A 26,551-nucleotide genomic window follows, 5' to 3' on the forward strand; every position below is an offset into this window, starting at 1 on the left:
GACTAGATCATATAGAAGACATGGGTTCCCGGGAAGATCACGATGTTCGCCTGGTTACTACTACAAAATCGGATGTGGTGCAACGACAGGCTTCATTGGAGAGGATGGGAGAACAACTACTTTTGCCAGCTTTGCCTTCGAAACCTGCAAACCTCCCAACACTTATTTTGGAGCCGCCCTTTAGCAAAGAAGGTGTGGAGCAAAATTTCACAATGGAAGGGTTGCATCTCGCTAACCCCACGTGAGGAATGGCGGCAACAATCTACCTCAACGACCATGCATGACAGCATCGAGAGAACGAAAGCAGGCAAAAGGAAGGGAGGCACTAACTTGCTGGGAGATATGGCAAGAACGCAACAACAACAACACCTTCAGGGGAAAAGTTTCTGCATCAAAGGATACCATTGATGCAGTGGAGTGGCAAGAAACATCAAGCTATGAAGACTGGGTGGGGCTAAATGTGTAGAGTGCCTTTTCCAGGATCCACCGTGAGAATTAGCACTTTTTAGTGTCCGGACCAAAATAGTTGGTCTGGCCTTCTCTTTTTTTTTTCTTTGGATCCAACTCCCTCCGTCCCCTAAGGGCATGAGCAATGGGGGCAGCGGTAGCTGCCGCCCCCGATGCATCCAGCTAGGTATGGGAAAATTGATTTCTTCAGTCACATGAACAAAAAGTTCATGCCTTTCATGCCATGGACCCCGTGTCTATCATCTTTGCTCTCACATTTTCTCATCTCTCTTCACTTTTTCTGCCTAAGAGGCTGCCTCTTGCAGAAGATCCCCTAACAAGTTTGAAGCATCAACCGAATCTAGCTGGACCACCCGAACCAGTGGGGCAGCACCCCTAAGGCTACCCGCTGGACATGCCCTAATATATGAGGTTTCGGTACTTTATATCTAACCCCACCAGGTTGTTTTCCGGCTTTTTGACCAATCAAAAGGCCAGCAAGTTGCTGGATATTTCATCAAAAAATAAATAAATAATCAATCCTGTACGATTCCATTATTCCTGAAGAAAACTGAGGCGCTGATCGCCCTGTACTTACATCCTCCATACCCATACGTGCATGCACCTGTCCCAATTATCGATTAAGCACGCCACGCCAAAAGCAGTCAACCAAGCTCCATCTTTTCTCCGTCTTAGAAAGAAAAAACCCGTCCAAGACAGACACGCACAACACAACACACAGACGGGAAATCAAACAAGGATAACAAGTCCAAAGGAAAAATAATAAAGAAGAAAGAGAAACCCTTTCCCGCGCGCGGCGAAGTGTCAAAGCTGTCCGCTCCGCCTCCGTCCAGCTTGGCAGCTTCCTCCCGTCGCAACCGTCGCATGTGGCTGCGGCGGCTGGCGTAGGGGCCAATTCCAATCCGACACCTCAGATTATACCCCTTTTCTAACCGGAGCCACACGTGTTCATCGAATCGAGGCACTGCGTACCAATTCTCTAATTGACCAAGTGGGCCTTCAACCAAAGCTTGATAAAGAAAATAGTCCTCCCACTTGGCAACTGGGAACGAAGGAGATGATCAAGTTGGTGCTTCCCGTTACCAACCCTGTACTGGTTGGCTGTACTACCTGGCAGTGGCAGGCTACATGTACCCATCACCGTCGTCTGTACGTACATGCCTCCGGGAGCACCAACGCACGCACACATGTCCCTTTCCGGGTGAGGTTTTATCTATCTTCTTTGTCCCGGCTCCCATCCCCTCCTTCACAAACTCACAAACAAAGAGGCCGTCCACGCCGTCGAGCTAGGCTAGGCTAAGCTAAGCTAGAGACCTAGAGCGAGGAAGGGAGATGAAGCTCCTCCATGGCGCGGCGCTCGCGCTGCTGCTTCTCGCGGCGGCCGCCCACGCTCAGCGGACCCCGAGGACCCATGCGGGCGACGGTAAGCACGCCTTCTTCCGTCCTTCTCCTCACCCCAAGGCTCACGCTGCTCCTCGTTCCTGACCTCCGATCGCATCTTGCTCGAATCATCCAGCCACTTTCTTGCTTCATTTTCTGTTTTTCTTCATCCTGTCCTTTTGCTGTCGTCGGAACCATCGATTATCGCCTCTGTTTTGCTCTGTCTGATGATCAACCACCGCCGCTGAACAAATCCGGCCGCGGAACGCTGCCCAATTCGCCAATTTCCCACCACCTTTGCGAGCTTGAAACTGGTAGGTTGTTCGTTCGGGCGTCTCGGTCAAAAAAGTCAATCGAAGCACCTCGATGGCTGTGTTTCATTCCGGCGTTTGACTTTGGCTGGCCCTACACAGAAAAGCCAGAAACCTTGTCCGGTTTCGCCTGCCTGGTTTTGCCTCCACTCCCTGGCCATCGGATCCGCATCGGACGGTCGAGCGCTGACTCGGATTTCCCACTTTCTTTTTTGATGGCCCGGTTTTGTTCTCGCATGCAGCGGCGGCGCTGAACGCGGTGTTCGCCAAGCTCGGCCAGAAGGCGTCGTCCTCATGGAACATCAGCGGCAACCTCTGCACCGGCGCCGCCACGGACGACACCGACATCGACAACGACCCCAACTTCAACCCGGCCATCAAGTGCCTCTGCTCCACCGGCAACGCCTCCCTCTGCCGCATCACCAGGCTGTAAGTGCCCGCCGCGCTCCCCCCAGCCTGCTCGATGAAATGCCTACAGGCGCCAGTACCTGATGGGATGCTCGTCATTGCCAATGCAGGAAAATATACGCCTTGGACGCGGTCGGCCCGATACCAGAGGAGCTGTGGAACCTCACCAGCCTCACCAATTTGTATGTCCTCTCAACTTTCAAACGTGAAATGGTCTCTAGGACAAAGCACTGTGTTCCAGGCACCAGCAGAGTTGGCTGTTTGTCGGTTAGCTCTGCCACCGAACTTTTGCCCAAGTTCACACATTCTAGCTTTTTTCCATTGCCCTCGTATTTGTTTTAAAAGGGCTCGTAGATGATCGCTAGTACATAATTTCAGTTAATTGTTACTAATATCTTCAATGTTTTTTAGCATCCCTGATGTTTCCATTAAGGGAACCGCCCACAATATCGATTATATACTTATAGTGGCAATGATTTCTTATGCTTTGCTGTGCTAACGTGAAAAGACATTCTGTATGATATGCCAATTTCACACTAAATTCAATTATTTCTTGTATCTGATTTGGTATTGTTTCAGGAATTTAGCACAAAATTACTTAACAGGACCTATACCATCATTCATTGGGAATCTGGCTCAGATGCAGTACTTGTACGATTCGGAACTCAAAAAATGATTGCATCAAATAAATAGATTTGTTTCTTGTCATTTAATCTAACACTTCCTCTCTTGAATATATTAGGAGTTTGGGCATCAATGCGTTATCTGGACCTCTACCAAAGGAGCTTGGGAACCTTACAAATCTTGTATCACTGTAAGAAATATACCTTTAGTAATTTATTCATTTCATCACAACTGTATTGTTTCTTTAATTAATAAAAACAATAAATATCGATTGGTTGTATAAATGATCAAGATATGGAGAATTGTTTAATATGCCACCGACCTCAAGTTTGCAAGATTCGATAAAGGACCCTGAAATTGTTAGTGAAATCTTTATTCGTTGTCTATTCTTGACATCTTGTACCGAGGACTTAGTTAAACTCGGGTTGAAGGGTACCTATGCTGATAACTTTCATGCTTCTTAGGATATAGATTATAGTTGTCAGGTTCGCTTGTCTAACCTGAAATTCTTGGTGTACTTTTAGGGGCATTGGCTCAAACAAATTTAATGGCTCACTACCTTCGGAGTTGGGAAACCTGGCCAAACTTGAACAAATGTACGTATTTACTGAATTCTGGGCACTCCTTTTTTCTTCTGCCAAGCGATTTTTCTTTTGGGCTTGGGCTAGTGTCATCTCAGTGTCTAATGTGTGCTGTTTTTGTATTGATCACTTACAGGTACATTGACAGTGCGGGCCTTACTGGCCCACTACCAGCGTCACTTTCGAAGCTCACGAAAATGAAAATATTGTATGCCTATAGTTGATGTCTTGTTGACATTATAGTGTTTCACACCATCCCATCTTATTGTACTTCTCTGCTCTTTGTTTAGGTGGGCATCAGATAATGATTTTACTGGCCAGATACCAGATTATATTGGGAGCTGGAGTTTAACAGAGCTGTAAGATTGCTATTGATTTCATTTATAGCAATTCTCTAAAAATATAAAAATGCTGCAAGTAATATGAATACGTTGGTTACACAATTGCAAAGAATACTTGTTTCTTCGGGAAAGTTTACAGAGAATATTTGTGCAGCTTGCTACCATTACCTACAAGGCTACAAGCCAAGCTTTAGTTTGTGAAAAACATAAATTGGTGTTGAAGTGGGAGAGTCATTTCAAATAGTTAAAGCTTAGATGATTGCTAGTTTTGGATAAGTTGATTAATAAGCATTGAATCACTTTCAATATTCTGTCGTTTCTTCAGAAGTAAGTTGTACTTCTAGCTACATATATTCACATTCTTTTGTTTTCCAAAGAATAGAGATGTCCTTTCTTTCACTATTAGCTTACTACATCCGTCAACAAAGGGTGCTCGAAGTGACTAACTAGAACTATGACATTGTAGGAGGTTTCAAGGCAATTCTTTCGAAGGTCCGATTCCAGCTACTCTTTCCAATCTTGCCCAATTGACAAGCTTGTAAGTGCCTACTGCTGGTGATAAGAGATAAATGTCATTCTTAAATGTCAAGGTTGCAGCAGGGACAGTTAATAATCTACTTCTATGGTGCAGACGAATCGGTGATATATTAAATGGGAGTTCTTCTTCACTGGCATTCGTCAATAACATGACATCTTTGAGCACCTTGTATGCATAACTTGTTATTCACTTAATGTCTCAGATTAGAATCCCAATTTGATGTAACTCGTCAGGTTCATCACGTCTAAAACATGCAACATGTTTATTTTTTTTTTGCAGAGTTTTGAGGAACTGTAGGATATCTGATAAGCTTTCATCGATTGACTTTTCAAAGTTGACGAGTTTAAACTTACTGTAAGCATTTTATTTCCACAATAAACGAGAGCCAAATTCCTTTCGTGCAAGATACTTAAATGCATCGCTATGTATTATACATTGGCTGATGACATCCTTCCTTTTCGCTTTCTTTTTTGTTACAGGGATTTGAGTTTCAACAATATCACAGGCCAAGTACCACAAACCTTGTTGAATCTGAAGTTACTAAACTTCTTGTATGGACTATCTTGACTTGCAAAGCATATTTCTATGAAATGAAGGCTTTCATCATTCTTGTAGCTAATGTTTGTAAATTTTGTTGTGACTAGATTTCTTGGGAATAATAGCCTTTCAGGAAATCTCCCAAGCTCAATAGGATCTTCGCTTAAAAATTTGTACGTAATGTGGTTAATTTTATTTACCCAATAAATGAAGGAAGGTGTTTATTTAATCTCTAATGGTGCTTTCATATTTTAACTTTGTACAGAGATTTTTCTTACAACCAGCTCTCAGGAACTGTTCCTTCTTGGGCTAAAGATTCACAATTGTAAGTTCCAAATTCTGAAACTTTCCTTTTTTGCTCAACTAAATATAGCCCAATTAAGGGCACGTTTGGTCTAGGTTAGGCACCTGAGCTTACTTGCTAGGTTTATAGTGTACAGATGAAATATGCTAGAATCATATTTGATAAATCTGAAAGGCTGTTTTGGTGCATTTATCTTACAAGTATTTATAAAATTGTTTAAGATGCCTATTGCTACTACTGTGTGTGAAAGGACTAAGGAGACATTAGTCTTACAGTCTAGCTCAAAATTTATGCATAAATTAACTCTTCTTATTTAAACTATTGCAAAGAAGCCCTAATATGCTATGAAGTACGAACAATGCATTCTGATTTTTTTGCCTAATTTCCTTCTACTTAGGAATCTGGTGACAAATAATTTCGTGGCTGATAGTTCCAGCAACAGGTTCGGCCATATTTCAATATGTCCTCAACATCTTAAGTATAATTAGTAGATTCTTTTGGCTTTTATTTTGGGTTCAAAATGTCACTCTGTTACATTTGCAGTGTCTTACCTACGGGGTGGGGGTGCCTTCAGCGTAATACACCATGTTTTCTTGGTTCGCCACAGTGTGAGACTACTGCCTTTTGAAAATTAAACATATGCCTACTTGAAGAACTATAAACCTGCTACTGCAGCTTTACTAAACTAGTACCGGTATTAAATGATTTAATCTTCCTGCAGCTTCTTCATTTGCTGTGGACTCTGGTAGTAGGCGACCCGTATCAGGCTCAGATAATTCTTTCTACGAATCTGATGATGCAAGTCTTGGACCTGCGTCATTTTATGTTACAGGAGCACAAACATGGGGTGTTAGCAATGTTGGAAGGTTCATGGATGCACAGAATGGCAGTTATATAATCTACAGTTCACGCCAGTTTCTGAATACACTTGATACAGAACTGTTCCGGAATGCAAGGATGTCACCTTCATCCTTAAGATACTTTGGTATTGGACTTGAAAATGGAAACTATACAGTTACACTACAATTTGCAGAGTTTGACTTTCCAGACGGTCAGTCTTGGAAGAGCACAGGGAGAAGGGTTTTCGATATATATGTTCAGGTAGGTTCCTGTCCCCCTTATAAGTGATAACCAATACTATTAGCTTATAACCTGCTCAATATTATTTTATTCTTGATTTTGTTGGTATAGGGTGTGCGTAAAGAACAGAACTTTGACATAAGGAAGACGGCAGGCGGGAAATCTTACACTGCTGTTAGGAAGCAGTACATTGTTCCTGTCACGAAGAACTTTCTTGAGATTCATCTCTTCTGGGCTGGCAAGGGCACTTGCTGCATTCCTACTCAAGGCTACTACGGGCCTGCGATCTCAGCTTTGAGTGCAACACCAAGTACTTTCCTTGACTTGAAATAATGGTTTTAATACCGACTACCATATATTCTCCAGATTAACTTGGCAGAAATACATACATACTAAGTTATGCTGAATGTAATCCTGTGCAGATTGAAATAATAGCAAAGGGAAATACTAGAGCGTCAATATGAAAATGAGGGCTGATCTGTACATATTTCATTTAGTCATTGATGTACTCGTAACTGTTATAGAAGTTCTAATTATTATACTTTCAGTACCATGGAATGCGGAAACGCATCTAGTCAGGCTTTGCTCAAACTAAAACATTTGGATATCGTTCATCGAAATAAATGAGAGGCTTCGTAGAAATATCAATTTGTCTATTGCCACTACTGTATTACCTATTACATTTGTTAGACATTCACAAGAGAGCTAGTAAATCAAATATACTAAACAAACTACTCAGGGATGCTCTGGAGTTTTTTTTTTTTAAAGGGCAGCCCGGTGCACGTAGCTCCAGCTTGCGCAGGGTCCGGGGAACGGTCCGACCACTTTGGGTCTATAGTTTTCAGTAAGAAAATTTTAGAGAAGTGAAATACCTAATACATGTATCACCTGACATTTAAGATGTAATACACCAACCAGTTTGCACATAGTCAGACCTTTCATTTAACTTCACTTGAAATATACTGACTGTTGACATCACATGTTTCTAACAAGTGAACTTTTTATCAGATTTCACCCCTACAGTGCGTAATGCTGCGGCAAAGAAGAATGGTAGTAAAACAGGCATGATTGTCGGAGTTATAGTTGGTCTAGCAGTTTTAGGATTGGTAGCATTTGCCGCGATCTTTGTCTGGAGGCAGAAAAAGAGAAAACTATCATTGGAGCAAGAAGGTATGGGATATACTAAGACCACATTGTATTCTAACTGAGCAAAGGAGTAGTCGAAGTAAGCTTATTGTATCTTTTGTGATGTCTTGCAGAGCTCTACAGTATTGTGGGAAGACCTAATGTCCTCAGTTACGGTGAGCTGAGGTCAGCTACTGATAATTTCAGTCCTGATAACCTTCTTGGTCAAGGAGGATATGGGTCGGTTTATAAGGTTGGTTCATCCCATACATTCAGTCTTGAATTTTCTGTAAAGTTTTCAATCTGGAAGTAACTTCAGATAAGCTTATTTATGTTTGGCAGTGCGACACCTGAAACTTTCATTGGTGAAAAATGTCGCCTTTTTGCAGGGAAAGTTAACTGATGGTAGGTTCGTGGCAGTGAAGCAGCTGTCTGAAAAATCTCATCAGGGAAAAAGGGAATTTGCAACGGAAATAGAAACTATATCTCGAGTGCAACACCGTAATCTGGTGAAGCTGTATGGTTGCTGCCTTGAGGGCAATAAGCCACTGCTGGTTTATGAGTACCTGGAGAATGGAAGCCTGGACCATGCTCTGTTTGGTACAACTGCTTTTGATTGATGGAGTTACATATCTGCAGATTTGGGCTAGTATAAACAACTAAAAACTTAGACCTACATTTGCAGGCAAAGGGAAGTCAAGCCTAGACTGGCCAACGCGTTTTGAGATATGCTTAGGCGTTGCAAGAGGTCTTTCCTATCTTCATGAAGAATCTAGCATCCGTGTTGTGCACAGGGACATCAAGGCCAGCAATATCTTACTTGATGCCAATCTCAATCCTAAGATCTCGGATTTCGGGCTCGCCAAACTTTATGATGACCAGAAGACACATGTGAGCACGAAGGTTGCTGGTACATTGTAAGTGTATTTCCACCTTCTCAACCTTTATGTTTACGTAGTATTTTCATATGTATTGCTGATGGCGTTTGTCGTCTCCTTGAAGTGGTTATCTCGCACCCGAGTATGCCATGAGAGGCCATATGACAGAGAAGATCGACGTGTTTGCATTCGGCGTCGTAGTATTGGAGACTTTAGCTGGGAGACCAAACTACAGTACAAAGGACGAGAACAAGGTTTATATTTTCGAATGGGTAAGAGAAATGATTCCCCTGAATAAAGCACCATTGAATCAAGTTAACCCCAGCGTACCATCTGAATGTTTGCAGGTGTGGGAACTGTACGAGGACAACCGCCCGCTGGACGTGGTGGACCCGAGGCTGGAAGAGTTCGACAGCGAGGAGGTGCTCCGGGCCATCAAGGTGGCGCTGCTCTGCACCCAGGGCTCGCCCCACCAGCGCCCCCCCATGTCGAGGGTGGTGGCGATGCTGACGGGCGACGTCGAGGCGCCCGACGTGGTGACCAAGCCGAGCTACATCACGGAGTGGCAGATCAAGGGCGGCAACACCTCCTACATGAGCACCGACGTCAGCGGGCAGTCGAGCTCTGCGCCCAGGCCCAACTCGTCGACGTCCCAAACCTCCTCGCCGTTCCTGAGCTCCGTCATCGACGAAGGCCGCTGATACAATTCGACCGGTTGATGTCAATCGACCTCTCGTGCTACAGATTTGTTGAGAATGCATGCATCTTACGGATGGTGTCGATACAGGCAGTTTTTTTTTTGGCATTGTATTGAACTGTACAGTGGTGGTATGTAGGATGAGTATAGTTGTATGTGTACTTGTGTAGGTGAAGCTCTGAATTCTTTGGTCTCCTTGGACGCGCGTACGATTTGCAGTAATTTTCGGCTTGGACTTTGAAGTTTGGAAGCTCGAGGAAGGTTCGTGGCCTCTTCTTGCCCACGTGCCTGCTTGAGAAGAATGTCTGTCCAGTCGTCGCGATATCGGACTTTTGCGATTTCGTTTTTGACAGCGCATTTTGTTTCTGGTTTTTAGACTGGGCTACCTGGTTTGGTGGCATCCACTTCAGAGATTCGCTTGGTCTCTTGCTTGACTCTTTTTCGGTCTTTCCGGGAAATCGTCGGTAGCTGAAAGCTGAACAACGTGCACGTACGTGACCCGGCGTTGCTGACGTTGCTCCGTCAACATTTTCCTACAACTTTGTCCGGTGGAAGAAAGTTATATACTTGTTGTTTCAGATGTCATCTCGAATCTTGACCGTTAAGTCTTGGTGGACTGATGTGTCCAAAGTCATATCAGCGCATTAAGGTGGTTGCTTCGGCCTTGGGCATCGGCCGGTCCATTGCATTTGGGTCTTGGGTTGGGTAACATGTCTGGATCGGCTTGATAAAGTTGAAGGTCATTATGTTATTTAAAAACCATGTGGTCATTTAAAATTAGCAGCTAGGTAGCATTTTAAAATTTGGGCAAGTTGAGTGCTACATCACCCCCCCCCCCCCCCCTCTCATCAAGGTGGCAGCCTTTTGGTATTATGATATGATATTCATGGCTAATGTCGATGCTTTCTCTGTCTTGAACTTAATTAACATGGTAAGATCCATGCCTGATGTTCAGGCCCAAGTTGGCACACCGCAACCAAAGAGAGAGGGACCGGCCACGCTAACAAACTAAGCTCCTTATTAATTACCCTCGACAGAGATGTAAATACACACCTAACGTACGAGATGGTGTTAGCCGCCTTCCAATCCTACGAAATGCCCAACTGCCACCATATTCACTTAACTGCAAACGTCCATGTGAAAATTTTCAACTAATTTGCTTGGGCACCTGCTCCGTGTGCATGTGGATGCATGTATATTCCTACTCGCGCTACAACCATCAAGGGGCAGAAAAAGAATGTAAATTCAGGACAATGGCAAGCACGATGAGGATGAGTCCACTGGACTCATTCATGTGAACTCAATCTGTTCTTGTCACGCCTTTTGGTCCCGGTCCAAGCCAGCCATCTGAGAATAGACTATTCCATCCGAGCACCGCGCATTTATGCATTCATCTATAAAATTCAGCAACGCACCAGATAACAACAACAAAAAATACTGCTAGTACCAATAGCTCACTCTTCTTTTGGCCGTACTGTAGTAGCAGCAGGTGCATGCAGCTGATCGGCATAGGAGTATAGTAGGAGTGCTGTAGTATACTAGAGTGAGTAGGGGCCGCCACCTCCATAAAAAAACAATCGCCCAGCACCCACTTGGCTGCATGTTTCCTCCCACAGCTCCTCTGAGTATATCTCTATTCTCCAGCGGATGCCTGCTTTATTGTTCTGATCCATCGCCTCTTCTTCCAGTATGACTGCAATCTGAGGGGAAGGGAGGGAGGGAGATGGGTCGTCCGAGTCCAGGGTGGAGCTCGTGCCTCCGCCATGGCCCCGTGCTCCTCTTGCCGCTGCTCCTGTCAGCTCTGTGTTCTTCCTGGAGGGCGGCCGCTCAGGCTCAGGCTCCGCCGCCGCCGCCGCAGACCGAGCCGACCGAAGGTATGCAGTGGATTAGTAGTAGTAGCACGCATTCACTGCTCGTCTCTGGTTGTTAAGCTCTGTTTGGTTGACGGTTGTTGGTTGGTTTCTTGGCGGGGTGGAGTGCAGCGGCGGCGGTGAACGCGATACTGGGGAAGCTGGGGCTTTCGGCGCCGGCGTCGTGGAACATCAGCGGCAACCCCTGCAGCGGCGCCGCCACGGACGACACGCCGCTGGACGACAACCCAAACTTCAACCCGGCCATCAAGTGCGACTGCACCGACCAGAACGGCACCCTCTGCCACGTCACCAGACTGTAAGCTAGCTCTTCCTCTCTCACCACCCATTCCATATTTTTCTCGTCTGCTGAATTGCTGATGAGGACGACCCAGCTGATCAGTTGGAGAAGATGAACCATTTTGTTCTTGGTTGGATGGAGCAGGAAGATAAACTCGCTGGACGCGGCTGGCCCCATCCCCGAAGAGCTGCGGAACCTCACCCACCTCATCAAACTGTACGTCCTGTCCACCTCTAGCCTCAAGAGTGTTCACCAACAAAACCACTGTTCACCAACCAAGGAGCAATGCTACACTCACGGGGTGTTTACGGGGTTGATTAAGTATTAATGGCTAGGATTTAATTAAGGGCAGCGGGCCCATCAGTGAAGATCAGGGGGGGGGCGAATTATGAGAGGGCACGTTGGCCACTCCGTAAAGGTCCGTCAGATGCACCCCGTGAGTCTAGTATTATTGCTTGGCAATACTACTATGCCAAGTTAAAACCCCACGCCTTGATTAGCTAGACATCTTAGCTCAACTACGAGTGTATTACTTGCATGCACGATGTGGTTGATGAATTTTGCTTTCTGATTAAATATGAATATATGATGACTCTTGGATTAAATACGAAGTTTGCTTTCTGATTAAATATGATTTTTGATGTTATTCGGAATCGATACAACAATTTATAGATTTTTTATGATTAAAACTCTTATGGGAAAAAATATGCGAGTTTGGATTCCCAGGCTTCTAATCCATATGAAGTTCTGGTAAGTGCTCGTTTGTGGCATGCCTCGTAAAAAGCATTTTCATTGACTAAACCTTCATATAAATTCTAATTACTAATCAGAGTATAAACATAGTCCATCAACTTGAACTCGAATAACAAAAACATCTGCCTCTCAAGTGTGTATATTTCATCTCTTACCTCTGCCAAAAGAGGTTTTGATGATGACGTGACAAAGTTTAGCACAAGTGGCAGTCCATGTACCATAAAAATAAATTAGAAAAAAGAGGGCGGGGGGTAAATATTCCATTAAAAGGATTAAGATTGTAGGAATTCTGAAAACTAGTACACATAACAGTCTGAAAAAATAATGTAGGATGCCTTATAATTAGAAATATGGAAAACCATGGAATTTGTAAAGTCACTAAGTTTCTTTCTAATTTATTCATTTTAAAAAACCATACTTTCCAATAATTTTTCTAGAAATATTATTGATAAATATAAATATAATTTTTCCTCAATTTTAATCGCAAGTATTCATTAAAAAATTTAAAAACAATGTTTAGTTTCTGACACTAGATTTTCTTAAAGTTTTTCGAAAAAATATAACCTATTTAATCCATTTTATCTTCAAATACTAAAATTAAAATAAAGAACTCATTTTTTTGCATTTTTCATCATTTTATTGATTTTTTACCATTTTTCTATGTTGCAACTCATGGAAAACTGCCTTTATGTCACGCTGAAACCACTTTCAGTGTGCCAAAATATCAAAACCGGATAGTTTTGTCAGTTGACGGACCAAAAATCTTTGGTATAAAAGTTCAAAGACTATACTTAAACTTTCGTGATAGTCAACAGACAAAGATATATCTTTTCACATTGGGGAATTTGTTTTTTGAGGTAATCTCATTGGGGAAATGTGATGGTGAATAACTCTAGATAACTACTGGGCCGGGTCCAGTGGGTCTGAAAGGACCCATGCCTTTTTCAGCTCTGCCCAGCCCTCTCGCGTATAGTTTTCAGCCCATCTGGCTATCCCTTCAATATCCATCGTTCCATTCCAGCATTCCACCATCCCCTAAAAAAAAAAATTTCCAGCATTCCACCACCAAAATGTCGCCCCCTAAAAAAAACCCACCAAAATTTCGTTCGCTCAAAAAAAAAAAAAAAAACGCCGGCGAGGTTAGCCGGGGATCGGCGCCGGCGCGCTCCGGCTCTCTTCCAGGGCGCAGTGGGCTTGCCTGCCCGCCCGCCGCAACGGCGAGTCCGTCGCTCCTGCTCAGATTTTAAACTTCAAAGACAGTAGAGTGGCCCCAGTGCGCCACCGGTGTTCTGCAACGGAGCCGGAGGTATGCTCTCTTCACATTACAGTGGTGCGGATTGGCTCCATCGAGCACAAATATATCGGCGAGGACTATAAACCTAATAACAGTCAGCGCCTAGAATATTACAGCCGATTGTTCCAGGCCTAGGTTTTTTCCCCACAAATATTCCAGGTTCCATATCATGGGTGAAATCGGGCCAAGTTCTACAACCATAGAAATCAATATACTGCACAGTTTATCAAATTGGTGTTGAATTATTGGTTTTCAGTTACGACAAGCACCGAAGATCGATACATTGTCGATTAGATGTACAGTTTTGGGTCTCCCGAACTCAGTGTAAGATCTGTGTAATTAACGTTGTTTGTCTCTGATCTTGTCATTTCAGGGACTTCAGGAAAAATAGCTTGACCGGCCTGTTGCCAGCGTTCATCGGAGAACTGACTTCGCTGAAGTACATGTAAGGCTTTCGACTCAACACCTTTTTTGCATTAATCGTCTTGATTGATTTCAGCGGATCTTACACTCTTTTCCTCTAATGTCGCAAGAACCGTGGGCACCAATGCATTATCCGGACCTGTCCCAAAGGAGCTTTGGAATCTTACAGATCTCGTATCACTGTAAGATCCAATCTTGTCCTCCAATGAGTAATGTTAATTATTTGATAGTATCTTCTAATCATGTTTAATTTTGGATCATTTCTTGTATTAGTTGAACGAGTTCGGGTGTAAAATCGCTCGCACAAAAAGTGCATGACATTGTGTACTGTGGGGCTTGAAGTTTGCATAGACAGCATAGCAACACTATGTCTAAGTAGAGCAATAGAGTATATTCTTTCATGTGTCTTCCTGTTCATGCAAATTGAAACAGTTGGAATAGAAAACCTAACAAAACAGAGCATCTTTCTCATCAAATATCAAGAAACATTTGAACTTGTAAAAATGATTTAGTGGCACTTCCTTTTTAATATTGCTCTAGAGTTGACCTGGTTTACCGTTTATCTCATGCTTTCAGTGCATTGGGCTCAAACCATTTTAACGGCTCACTTCCAGATGAGCTGGGAAAATTGACAAAGCTTCAGCAGCTGTAAGTAATCTATTTACTCACTTTTACATTGCCATTTGCACATGCCCGCATGATCATCAGTGTTCTCTGCATTGTCCAGATCGATAATAGTCTTCTTGAATGGAAAATGATGTATGTCTTTGGAATGTAGGTACATTGATAGTAATGACTTCACCGGTCCTCTACCAGCGGCGCTGTCCCAGCTTACGAACTTGTCAACCTTGTAATTTTCCAAACCAAGATATCAGTGTAATTTATACTAAGGTTTCAACTTTCAACCAATAATCCAGGACACTCTTGTCATCGTGCATCCAGGTGGGCATCAGACAATAGTTTCACCGGGCAGATACCTGATTTTCTTGGGAGTTTGACCAACATGACCCAACTGTAAGATATATGTTCCACCAATCACTAATATTAAATGTTTTCAAACTTTTTCTTAGCATAAATGGTAGCCAAGGACATTAATAAATGGAAATGGCTTGCATTACTTCTTTACTAACAAAATACGTATGAGCTTGTAGGAGGCTCCAAGGGAACTCTTTTCAAGGACCGATTCCCAGAAGTCTTTCTAATCTTATCAAGTTGACAAGCCTGTAAGTTTTAGCAGTTTCAGTTTCACTAGCTGTGTTCTCATTGCAAAGATAAGCTTGTGGCACTGACAGACGCATTGAGTGTCTGAATATAACAGGAGAATAGGCGATATTGTAAATGGAAGCTCTTCAATGGCGTTTGTCGGAAACATGACATCTTTGGGTGAACTGTATGGCACGTTCTTTTTTGCTTTCCTTTCCATGTTAGTTTAAGATCCTGATGAGTAATCTATTTGACCTGCAGAGTATTGAGGAACAGCAAGATATCTGACACACTTGCATCAGTAGACTTCTCCAAATTTGTAAATCTGACTTTACTGTAAGCATTCTCCTTATCAGAAAAATCAGAGTCAAATGGAAGCCTTTCTACTATGGTATAATTTCAGTTAGAAGTGCGGTACTTTGTTGTCTGATACTCCTTGTCCCATTGGTGCAGGGATTTGAGTTTTAACAATATCACAGGCCAAATGCCTCAGTCAATCTTTGATCTTCCTATGCTTAGTTATCTGTAAGCGCATTACTTGTTAGCGTTTTCTCATAATGTTTCTTTTGAATCATGTTTCTCTAATGTTTGCAAATATCCCTCTTCATTAGATTTCTTGGCAATAATAGCCTTTCGGGAAGTCTACCAGCCACAAAATCTCCGCTACTTGCCAATTTGTATGACCATATGCTCCTTGATTTTCACTTCGTATTGGCCTCTACAAGAAAATATGTCTCGATCTACTTACTAATTTGGTGTGTTCATTTTCAGAGATTTTTCATACAACCACCTCTCAGGAAGCTTTCCTTCTTGGGTTTCCCAGAAAAACCTACAATTGTATGCTTCATGATTATTACTGATTAAAGATACACAGCCACTCTGATTGAATTAAGCAACAAAATCTGATTTTCCACCCATCTTTTGTGTGTTGTGCTTAGGAATTTGGTGGCAAACGACTTTGTGATCGATAGCTCCAATAACAGGTACTTGCTGCATTTCATTTAATCCTGCCAAAATCATTTAGGAAAAAATATTCATCTCAGTGTGTTTTTTGAAGAATAATATATCCATATGAGCTTGTAAGTGGAATTAAAAAATATTCACCTTTTCCCCATTTGCAGTGTTTTGCCATTTGGGTTGAATTGTCTTCAGCGAAATACCCCCTGTTCTCTTGGCTCTCCGCAGTGTAAGCTTTCGACTCTTTGCATCTTTTAGTACACTACAGTAATTTTAGACCCTTAATTGCAGATTCCCAAGTAAAGATTACTGTTTTGTAACTTGTGTGCAGCTTCCTCCTTAGCGGTGGACTGTGGTGGTAGTAGAACCATATCAGGCTCAGACAATGCCATGTATCAGGCTGATAATGCCAATCTTGGTGCTGCGTCACATTATGTTGGGGGTGCACCTATCTGGGGTGTTAGCAGCAGTGGAAGATTCATGGATCCACCCAATGGAAGTTACATAATCTACAGCTCACGCCAATTTCAGAACACACTAGATTCTGGACTGTTCCAAACAGCAAGGATGTCACCATCGTCTTTGAGATACTATGGCATTGGACTCGAGAATGGAAACTATACAGTGACACTTCAGTTTGCAGAGTTTGACTCCCCTGATCCACAGGCTTGGAAAAGCAGAGCGAGAAGAGTTTTTGACATCTATCTCCAGGTAGCTTAGAAGCTTAAATTTCTATGTTGTCTGATATTTTTAGCTCATCTACTGTGAAACCAATACATTCTTTTGATTGGTGTCTGTATAGGGAGAGCGAAGGGAGCAGAACTTCGACATAAGAAAGGCTGCAGGAGGGAAATCTTTCGTTGTTGTAAAGAAGCAGTATGTTGTTCCTGTGGTAAAAAACTTCCTTGAGATTCATCTCTTTTGGGCTGGCAAGGGTACTTGCTGCATTCCTACTCAAGGCTACTATGGGCCTGCAATATCGGCTTTGAGCGCAACCCCAAGTATGAACCTGAACTGGAACTTCTTTGTTCTACACTACCATCTTGAAGTCAAATTTGAACTAAAACCGCGTCACTTATTTTGGGATGGAGGGAGTACTTGTATAACACAGTGGCCAGGGAAACATCTCACTGTAGTATCGACTGTGCCAGTGTTTTTCACTTTTACCACTGGTGTATTTAATATCTAAAACTGAACATGAAACTTTGATGTGAAAGATACTTACAATTTGAAATTAGTAATCAATCTTTTTTGTGACCGTTTTCATTAAAAAGATTAAGTGGTGCTCTGTAGTATAGTTCCTGCCAGTGTATGCTCACTGGTTGATTCATGTCTAAACAAGTTGAATGCCTTCTATATCAACTGAAAATTAGCATAAATGTTGGAAGACCCATGATGAGCGTAGAAATTCTACCTGATTCACATTTGTATTTGATTTAATCATAACTGTATTAAATTGCTCCTCTTGCAATGCAACTAAGCATCATTCAATGTTTTGCATACTCAAACTAAGTTAACTTTTTTCAGATTTCATCCCTACTGTGCATTACTCTGTGGACAAGAAGAGCAGCAGTAAAACTGGTGTGATTGTTGGAGTTGTAATTGGTGTTGCTGTTTGTTTGTTGGCTGCTCTTGCTGGAGTCTTTGTATGGAGGCAGAAAAGGAAAAAAATGTTATTGGAGTTAGAAGGTACTCCTTGATATTCCAGGGTCATATTGTTTACTTTGCTGTAGACAGAATTATGCTAAGGATCGTTTTTGCCTGTTGTGCAGAGCTGTACACTATAGTTGGAAGACCAAATGTATTCAGTTATAGTGAGCTAAGATCAGCCACCGAAAATTTTGATTCCAGTAACCTACTTGGTGCAGGAGGATATGGATCAGTTTACAAGGTTGGTTTGTTTTACTATATATCTGTACTAATTCAGGTGGGGATCCTCTCCCCCCCGGTGATTACTCAAAAAAAAACTATATATCTGTATTTGGTAAATGCTTAGAAACTGCTTGGTCATAATCTGAACTTGAACTTAGTATCCATCATAGTCAGATGATATGCGTAAATTAATCATTTTCAAGTGTATTCATTTGCTAGAACCTGGTTAAAGCCTGAGCTTAATTGATTAGTGCAACTTCCTTGCAGGGTAAGTTAAGTGATGGAAGAGTGGTGGCAGTGAAGCAGCTCTCTGAATCATCTAATCAGGGGAAAGTTCAATTTGCTACGGAAATAGAGACTATATCAAGGGTGCAACACCGTAATCTCGTGAAGTTGTATGGCTGCTGCCTCGAGAGCAAGACACCACTGTTGGTTTATGAGTGCCTGGAGAATGGAAGCCTTGATCACGCACTGTTTGGTATGATTTCATTCAAGATCGACTATGACTCTGCTGTGTTGAAACTTAATTTTGTAAAAATTAAAGCCCCTCAATGTTTATCTTCAGGAAAGGGAGGCTTGAACCTAGATTGGCCAAGACGATTCGAGATATGCTTAGGCATAGCAAGAGGTATAGCTTATCTTCACGAGGAGTCGAGCGTCCGCATTGTGCACAGGGACATTAAGGCCAGCAATGTCTTGCTAGATGCCGATCTCAACCCAAAGATCTCGGATTTCGGGCTTGCCAAGCTTTATGATGACAAGAAGACTCATGTGAGCACAAAAGTTGCAGGCACATTGTAAGTGCATCTCCATCGACGCAGCCCTCATGAGTTTGTCAAATTTGTTTGTAAATTTTCTGACGGTGATTGGCTGGCTTTCCTTTTCCAAAGTGGCTACCTTGCACCTGAGTACGCCATGAGAGGTCACATGACTGAGAAGATTGATGTTTTTGCATTCGGCGTGGTAGCGCTGGAGATTGTTGCTGGTGAATCAAACCATCACACTACGCTTGAAGAGGAGACAACTTATATATTTGAAAAGGTAAAGATCAATAAAAGCCACAGTACATTCGAAAGTTAAATTTTGAAATGTTCTCGAAAGTAAAGCGGCAGCTGTGCTTTGGTCGGTGTATTGTCGGCAAGATCTACAGTTGAAATTTGTACTACGATCACTGAAACTGTCTGATGTTTTCAGGTGTGGGATCTTTACGAGAATGGCAACCCCCTGGACTTTGTGGACCCCAAGCTCTTGAAGTTCAACAGCGAGGAGGTGCTCCGGGTGATCCGCGTCGCGCTCATCTGCACCCAGGGATCGCCCCACCGACGGCCGTCCATGTCAAGGGTGGTGTCAATGCTCACAGGAGACGCCGACATGGCCGGGGAGGAGGTGATCAAGCCGAGCTACATCACGGAGTGGCAGGTCAAGGCCGGGAGCAGCAGCAGCTACACGGGCACGAGCAGCCAGGCCGGCCTGTCGTCATCGTCGACCACGCAGCAGTCTTCCGGCGGCGGCCATGCTGCGGGCGGGGATGCCACGCCGGCGACCGGAAACCCGTCGCCGATCTTCACCTCCATCATCGACGAGGGCAGGTGAGGTGCGTGTGCGCGCCAAGGTGTTAGTAGTTGTCATCGCCAGGTGGTAGTATGGGCGAAGGAGAGTATTTTTATTTTCTCCTGCCGCGAATGCTAAATTATTTTCCTGGTGTATGAATGCAATAGCTTCCCAGATATATGTAAGCGGAAGATCTCCTTGCACATGCTCTACATGTACAGCACAGGACAATGGGCCCTATTGTCATTGACTTTGCAGTGATACTATGCACCGGGTGTCTTAATTACTTGATCTTCCTATGGTTCTGTAGGTGCACATCACATCTATTTATACATCAGAGCTGAAACACTTTGTCCAGCAACTCAAGCTTGTTGTCTGATACCTTTTTCTCCAGATTTTGTAGGCTCCGAGAGTAAGCAGGGAAGAGGAAGAAAGAGAGAGCACAAGAGCACTAGGAATGGGAACATGGAGGAAAGTTTAACTCCTCTGTTTTCACCTCTAGTGTTGGAGGTGCAAATATTCAGTTTTGTGCTTTCCTGATGTCTCCCATTCCTATGGTTCTTGAGCACTCCTCCCTCTTCCCTTTGGCTTGCACAATAGATAAATGCACAAATCGTAGATATGTATGCACATACTTAAATAACCTGAGATCTAGCTAGAAGGCTAGTCGAGAAGAGGAAGAAAAGAGAGCCTGAGAGCAGTGGGAGTGGGAACATGGAGGAAACCCTAACTTGCTTTGTTTTCACCTCTAGTGTAGGAGGTGAGAATTCAGCTTGGTGTTTCCCGATGCCTCCTATTCCTATTGTTCTCAAGCACTCCTTCCTTTTCTTTTGGCTTGCTTGGTTGCTTTAGCGTAGAAAGAAAATATGTGCACACATATCCGATGTGAGATCTCAAAAGCGAGCTAGGAAGAGGAAGAAAGAGAGGGCCCGAGAGCGGTGGGAATGAGAACATAGAGGAAAACCTAACTTATTGGTTCTTCATCTCTTGTGTTGTGATGGGAATTTGGTTTGGTATTTCCCGATGCCTCTCATTCCTATCGTTCTTATGCACTCCTTCCTCTTCCTTTTTGTTTGCTAAATTGCTATAGCAGAAAAAACATATATGTGCAAATATATTCATGTTATATGAGATGTCCAATGTGAGACAGGAAGTGAAAGAAAAAACGACCTAAGAGCAGTAAGCACGGGAACATGATGGAACGCTAAAGACCTTAGATCCTTGTTTAACAGAGGCTTTGTTTTGAGTTTTCATGTTGCCACACATGCCTATTTTTTTAAACCTTGGCACCCATGCCTATTTTTTTAAACCTTGGCACCCATGCCTATTGTTCTTTGGTTCTCCTTCCTCTCCATTTTGGACCACACAACATAAAAAGGATTCCTAGTTTTAAAATGATTTCGTTCAAGTTCATACACCATGCATAGTTAGATTGCTATTTTTTGTCTTTGTTTCTCTGGCATGCCTTAATCCATTCACAAGATAAGATGCCGGCTTAACAGGCAAATTGCTTTATAGTACATGATAATTTGGTAGTATTGTTTCATTTGTAAGATTCTACTTGCACCATGAAACACACCAAGACATTTAATTTACCTGTCAGATATTGCATACATGAAGTACACATCGCTATATCTGGAAAAGGGCCAGTTAGTTGTAGAAACATAAATAAACACACTTTCAGGCTTGTTAAGATGAGACACACAATGATGCAGATTCTTCACTAGTTCCCTTATACTGAACTCATGATGTAGAGAAAATCGTATCAATGACACGCCAATGCCAACCACTGTAGATAGGAGTCATAGCAGAAATTAGATTGGCAAAGATGAGAGTCAGCTCATAAAACATGTAACAACACATGCATTGCAGCTTGTTTTTAGCATCCACCCTGTAAAATGATCTAAATCAGCAAATTGTTCCTAAAGACTTCACACATGCACATAGCAAACTAATGGATATATACGCAGGCTAGCAAGGAACAACCGATTCAAAAACTCTAAAATCCAATGGAATTTGTACACGATCATAAAATGATGTCTTTTATAGATTGTTTATACGTGCGAGATAAGGCCCCACTCTTGAACCTCGGTGGCTGTTTGTGTTGCAACGGTAATTTGATCCTTCAAGTCATGGTACAAGGTTGTAACTGGGAAGTCCTTCAATGGGTGGAAGAAGTAAAGAGATATCTAAGGATCTCGTTCTTTGTATCTGAACGTTGTCCCTGAAATACTAGGTGGTTCATCATGTTGCTTAGGCGATCCATGTTGAACCGATGTCTACAATGAGTTTAGACTGAATATATGATCATTATACCTTCATGTATTTTCCTCATAGGGGTTGTGGCTAATGATTTCCTTGGAGATACATTTTCCTATTTTCCCTCCTTCCATGTACATTGTTGTGTACAACCTTTAGAATTTGGATACTAAATTACTTATAGAACAATAGCCCTAGCCATATACACATTTTCTCTCTTGATAAAATGGCATATATACATTTGGTTTTACTACTATGATATCTCTAGAATCATGGACTAATCATATTTTTCCATTTGTAATGGTGTACATCGGCTCTGAAATACCTTGTGTAAAAATTTGTTGTCACTTCAGTGCCCCCCCATTGTTCTATATTGTTTTCAAGTGTACTTGTTTAATTTTTTCAGGTTCATATTATTTTATCTCATGACTTCTTATTGCTACACTTCTTCATACTGTATAAATGCACATGCCGATGAGGATATTATGTACTAGTTTTAGATATGGGTAACAGGGTAAGCAAAAAAGATTTGGATTCACTTGCTCTAATTTATGAGTAGAGGACAATAGGACAGGGCTCCATGATTATGAGCCCCACCATCATTGACAATACAATTATGCCCCATGCACTCCTCTATGGTTCTCCATATGGTGCACCACCTGTTATTTATGCCTCAAAGCTGAAACACTTTGTCTAGCAATTCAAGCTTGTTGTTTGAGAGGTTTTGATTCGTTAGATTCGTAGGCTCCGAGAGTAAGCATGAAGAGAAGGAAAGCCCTCCTTGTTTATTTGCACCTCTAGTGTTGGAGGTGCAAATATTTGGCATGGATCCTTTCTTGATGCCTCCCATTCCTATTGTCCTTGTGCACTCCTTCCTCTTCCTTTTGTCCTATACAATAGCTTTGATGGAGAAACAGTAGACATGTCGTGGTATTTCCGCGGCAGATGTCCTCATAGGACTTAGTCGCGAGGCCATAACGTCGAGTGGTAGATCAAAGGGGTTAAGTGGACACGAAGGACACGAGGGTTTATACAGGTTCGGTCCCTCTTGGAGAGGTAAAAGCCTACGTCCTGTTTTGGGTGTATCGATTATGATCTCGAGGCTCAGGTGCGCTAGGCCAACCCTAAAGCTCGAGAGATTGTCAGTCAACCCCTCCAACCTGGGGCTCCCCTTTATATATAGGTAGAGGCCCGGGTCGTACATGAGAGTCCAAGCTGAGAACGAGTCTACAACTTGTTCCCTAAGTAAAGAAAACACATACATGGCGGTTTACAAACAGGCCTAGGCCAGCACACAATGAGCCAGCCCAGCGGAGGGCGGCTCATCCTCCTCCTGATGATCTTCAGTAGAATACGGCCCACCTGGCCCAACTCCTTGTAAGTCGTCGTTGGTGACCTGGCCCTGGACGGGCGGGTTATATCCTGGGGTCATATCCCCAACATTAGCCCTCAAGCTGATTTGAACTTGTTCATTTCAAGCTTCTGGATCGTTTTACTCTAAGCGAATCTCTCGCATTGTGCCGGTTTAAAAGCCAACTCGCGCAGTCTTCTTTGACTTGCCGCTTGAAAATTCTATGACGTCATTCAACAAATCGTAATGAATCTCTCATGACGTCATCCATACCTTGAGTGGATCTGACAGGCGCGATAATCGAGGCATCTGCTGGCACTGTAGATCCTAATTTTTCGCGCCTGCCTTTTGCAATTCCACCTCCTTTTAAATACCCCCTCAGGGTTTCATTTTTTGTTTGCCGCTTCTGCTTCTTCTGCTTCCTCTCGCCGTCGCGTCTGAAGCTCTGCCGCCTCCCGCCAAGCTCGCCGGCGTCCGAGGTCCAAGCATCTCAGGGGGTGTCATCGCAAGCCGCTCTCAATCGCACGAGGATCTCTCCCCCGTAGTTCAGGTACTTATCACCATTGAATTGGATTATTTCAAAACCCCCAAACCTATTTCATCATGTTCTTGACTTCGACGGCGCCGCCATGAATGTCGCGGTCGCCTTTGGTCGGCCATGTCACTGCTTTTATCTAGGGGAAAGTCTTTCTCCTTTGTTCGCAGTCGAAAATAGATCTGATATAGTTCGTTAGGGTTGGAGATGCAAACCATACTAGCCCATTGTTCCTGCATATGAACTCATTAAGAACTGCTTTTATTTCCCTTTAAACTGAATATTCAGATCTGTGATTTTCTCCACTTCATTTGAAATTTGTTGTTGCAACACTTAGTGAATATTGGCACCCCCCCCGCCATAGAACGAGCTACCCCTCTGACTAGGGCGACTCAACATTGCAAAGTTTCCCAACAACTGGCGTTTACTTAGTATTCTTATCCGTAAATCTGCTCTTCCAGGGTTCCCTTTTATTTGTGACGTAATTGCTGATCATTGATCTTGTCCCAATGGCCACGATGATAGGGCGGCTCACAACTTGTTTTCTTAAACCACCTGCCATATGATGTTTAGTTGTAAATCACCTCTGACACTGTTTATGCTTTAAATCATACTTAGGCTAAAACATGTCGAGATCCAAATCCAAGGAACCGAATGTCTGCAACTGGGTCGCTTCCCAGGTCTCGAATGTCATTATGCAGGATTACATAAGCCAGTGACTCTTGTCTGCAAAGGAGGCTGCTACCTGCCGGGTTCCAATGGGCGAGTGTCCCCCAACTCCCAAAGACGGGGAGGTCATTATCTTTACTGACCATATGTTAAGGGGCTTTTCCCCACCTGGCTCGAAATTCTTTAGAGACGTCCTCCACTTTTACGGTCTACACCCACAGGATCTTGGCCCTAACTCCATCGTGAATTTGTGCCAATTTCAAGTCATATGTGAGGTATATGTGCAAGTAGAGCCGTCAGTGACTCTCCAGAGAGTTTTTCTATGTCAACAAACAGTGTGAAACCGCAAAGGGCCTTAGCCTAGAGCTCGGAGGAGTCTCATTCCAGAGGCGAAGGGATACTAATTTCCCTGCTGCTCAGCTGCAGAGTCACCCAAAGGGTTGGAATAAGACTTGGTTTTATTGTAAAAACACTACGCCAGAGGATGAAAATCCTTTACCGGGTTACCGTCTAGCCCGGCTTTCTCTTTCGGCGGCTTACCCTGGTTGGCCGTCACCTGAGGAACGAGCACAAGTAAGCGGCCTTCGCTCAAAGGTGGGCGCGTTGGTGGCCAACGGATTGACATGGATTGACCTAGCACGTTGTTGGATCTCTTGGTGGATAATGCCATTAAGCCGCCGCTCCAACTTGATGCATGCTTACAATGTTCAAACGACTGATCCTCAGTGGAGCAGCTCGACCAACTTTACCGAAGCGGAGGCTGATGAAGCAGTGAGGTCCTTGCTCAAGGTCCCTTCCACAGACAGCGGCAATTTCGGGCTGGCGCCATTTTGTACATCTACCCCGCCACCCCCTGTAAGTGTTTGGAAATAAAGTTAACCATAGCTTATGCGTCCTTCAATCATGTGATCATTTGATGTTTTTCTTGGCAGGAAAACGACCCTTTCTGGAAAAAACGACCAATGGTGAAGAAAACGACCACTAAGCGTCGTAAGGCTGTGTCGGGTGAAGACCCCAAACCCAAAAAGAAAGCCAAGACCGTCTCTGATCTAGAGGCCTCTGAAGAGTCGCCTGAAGATGACCCGACCCTTAATGAGTCACCTCAAGATGATGATTCAGAGGTAAAACTTCTTTTCTTTGACCAACTCATGATCCTCTGACTGCTTATAATATTCCTATTATCAACGCGTTTCCTAGGACGACGCCGGTGAGAGCCGAGCCGAAGATGTTGAGGTAATATCTATCTCATCTGAATCAGATGTTCATGTTCCTATAAAGCTGAGAAAGGCAGTGAGAAAGGTGCCTTTTTCCCATCCACTTGCTTATTTGGGCCCTGATTTCTTAATGAAGAAAATGCAGTATGCTAGCTCATCTCGGCAAGGAGCATGTGGCGACTCTGGTGCTTCAATGGGCGGCTCAGATTCTGCACCAAATCCTGGCAAACGTGCCAATGAGGTGCCTCACAGTCCAACCCCTTCTTACCCCCGAGCCGGCTTATTTAAACAGCCTCTTAACTCATCTGATTCGGGCTATCAGGAGTCGCCATTGACGTCAGAGGACTCATCAGGGTCCCTGTTGGCTCCAATGATTATCAAGCCAGGGTAAGTTTGCATGTGATCAAGACGTATTTCTTTGACCAGGCTTTGAATGTTGGTTAACACTGTTGTACACCTTATGTAACTGTAGGGCCAAGGCAAAGAAAAAGAAATTTGGCGAGGCTGGCTCGACATCAGAGCCGCTCGTGACTCATGAAGAAACTGCCAAGGACCAAACTGAGGAGACTCATGAGGTTGTGGAGCAGGATAACCCGCCGCCAGGTGATGACGCGGACATGCAGGCAAAAGATATCGATAATCAACCGGAAGTTAACACGTCATCTCCTGCTTGTGAGCTGAAGTCGAAAACGGCGGCTAATGAAGCAACCACGTCTCCTCTCCAGGATGATCTTATCATTACAAGGACTGAGTTCAAAGCTCCTGAGCCATCACAAGCTTTGGCAAAAGTGTAACTCAAGGGCGAGTCTCAAGTTTCGGCCAAAGGGAAGGAAAAACTTGAGCTACCAAACTTGGAAGAGCTGAACGCCGCTGAGCTCCATGAGACTTATTTGACTCGGCTGTCTGAGAGCCGGAATATGGAAGCTAGCATGGTCAACATGCTGATAAGAAAATATGAGGTATATCTTGCATCTTGAGAATTTACCACTTAGATGTTCATATCTTTAATAGCCGCCCAATCCTGAATACGAAACATTACAATTCGTA

At 43.4% G+C, this 26,551-nt stretch overlaps 2 protein-coding genes across 3 annotated transcripts; both read left to right on the top strand.

The window, feature by feature from the left end:
• Nucleotides 1-1,624: 1,624 nt before the first annotated feature.
• Nucleotides 1,625-9,494, top strand: LOC123054266 (probable LRR receptor-like serine/threonine-protein kinase At1g56130). 2 transcript variants are annotated; one of them, XM_044477997.1, is made up of 24 exons: nucleotides 1,625-1,891; nucleotides 2,402-2,588; nucleotides 2,678-2,749; nucleotides 3,147-3,218; nucleotides 3,310-3,381; nucleotides 3,716-3,787; nucleotides 3,909-3,980; nucleotides 4,063-4,131; nucleotides 4,580-4,651; nucleotides 4,745-4,819; nucleotides 4,931-5,005; nucleotides 5,131-5,202; nucleotides 5,296-5,361; nucleotides 5,454-5,513; nucleotides 5,890-5,934; nucleotides 6,036-6,100; nucleotides 6,214-6,593; nucleotides 6,684-6,882; nucleotides 7,581-7,742; nucleotides 7,832-7,950; nucleotides 8,087-8,297; nucleotides 8,383-8,614; nucleotides 8,700-8,847; nucleotides 8,923-9,494. In XM_044477997.1, the coding sequence occupies exons 1-24, from the start codon at nucleotides 1,801-1,803 to the stop codon at nucleotides 9,274-9,276; spliced, it is 3,042 nt and encodes a 1,013-aa protein (XP_044333932.1). In that variant the 5' UTR covers nucleotides 1,625-1,800; the 3' UTR covers nucleotides 9,277-9,494. The 2 variants fall into 2 exon arrangements, with proteins under 2 accessions (XP_044333932.1, XP_044333933.1); XM_044477998.1 differs by lacking the exons at nucleotides 1,625-1,891; nucleotides 2,402-2,588 and having other exon boundaries at nucleotides 2,723-2,834.
• A 1,326-nt stretch (nucleotides 9,495-10,820) lies between these two features.
• LOC123054265 (probable LRR receptor-like serine/threonine-protein kinase At1g56130) lies at nucleotides 10,821-19,759 on the top strand. The gene is made up of 24 exons (XM_044477996.1): nucleotides 10,821-11,146; nucleotides 11,255-11,441; nucleotides 11,568-11,639; nucleotides 13,844-13,915; nucleotides 14,004-14,075; nucleotides 14,470-14,541; nucleotides 14,672-14,743; nucleotides 14,836-14,907; nucleotides 15,045-15,116; nucleotides 15,212-15,283; nucleotides 15,358-15,432; nucleotides 15,550-15,621; nucleotides 15,708-15,773; nucleotides 15,868-15,933; nucleotides 16,035-16,079; nucleotides 16,218-16,282; nucleotides 16,385-16,764; nucleotides 16,856-17,054; nucleotides 17,581-17,742; nucleotides 17,826-17,944; nucleotides 18,193-18,403; nucleotides 18,491-18,722; nucleotides 18,816-18,966; nucleotides 19,120-19,759. Exons 1-24 carry the CDS (start codon nucleotides 10,996-10,998, stop codon nucleotides 19,516-19,518), a joined length of 3,156 nt encoding a protein of 1,051 aa, XP_044333931.1. The 5' UTR covers nucleotides 10,821-10,995; the 3' UTR covers nucleotides 19,519-19,759.
• The last annotated feature ends 6,792 nt before the right edge of the window (nucleotides 19,760-26,551 follow it).

This window comes from Triticum aestivum, chromosome 2D (genome assembly GCF_018294505.1).
Source record: "Triticum aestivum cultivar Chinese Spring chromosome 2D, IWGSC CS RefSeq v2.1, whole genome shotgun sequence".
In the NCBI taxonomy this organism is placed as follows: domain Eukaryota; kingdom Viridiplantae; phylum Streptophyta; class Magnoliopsida; order Poales; family Poaceae; genus Triticum; species Triticum aestivum.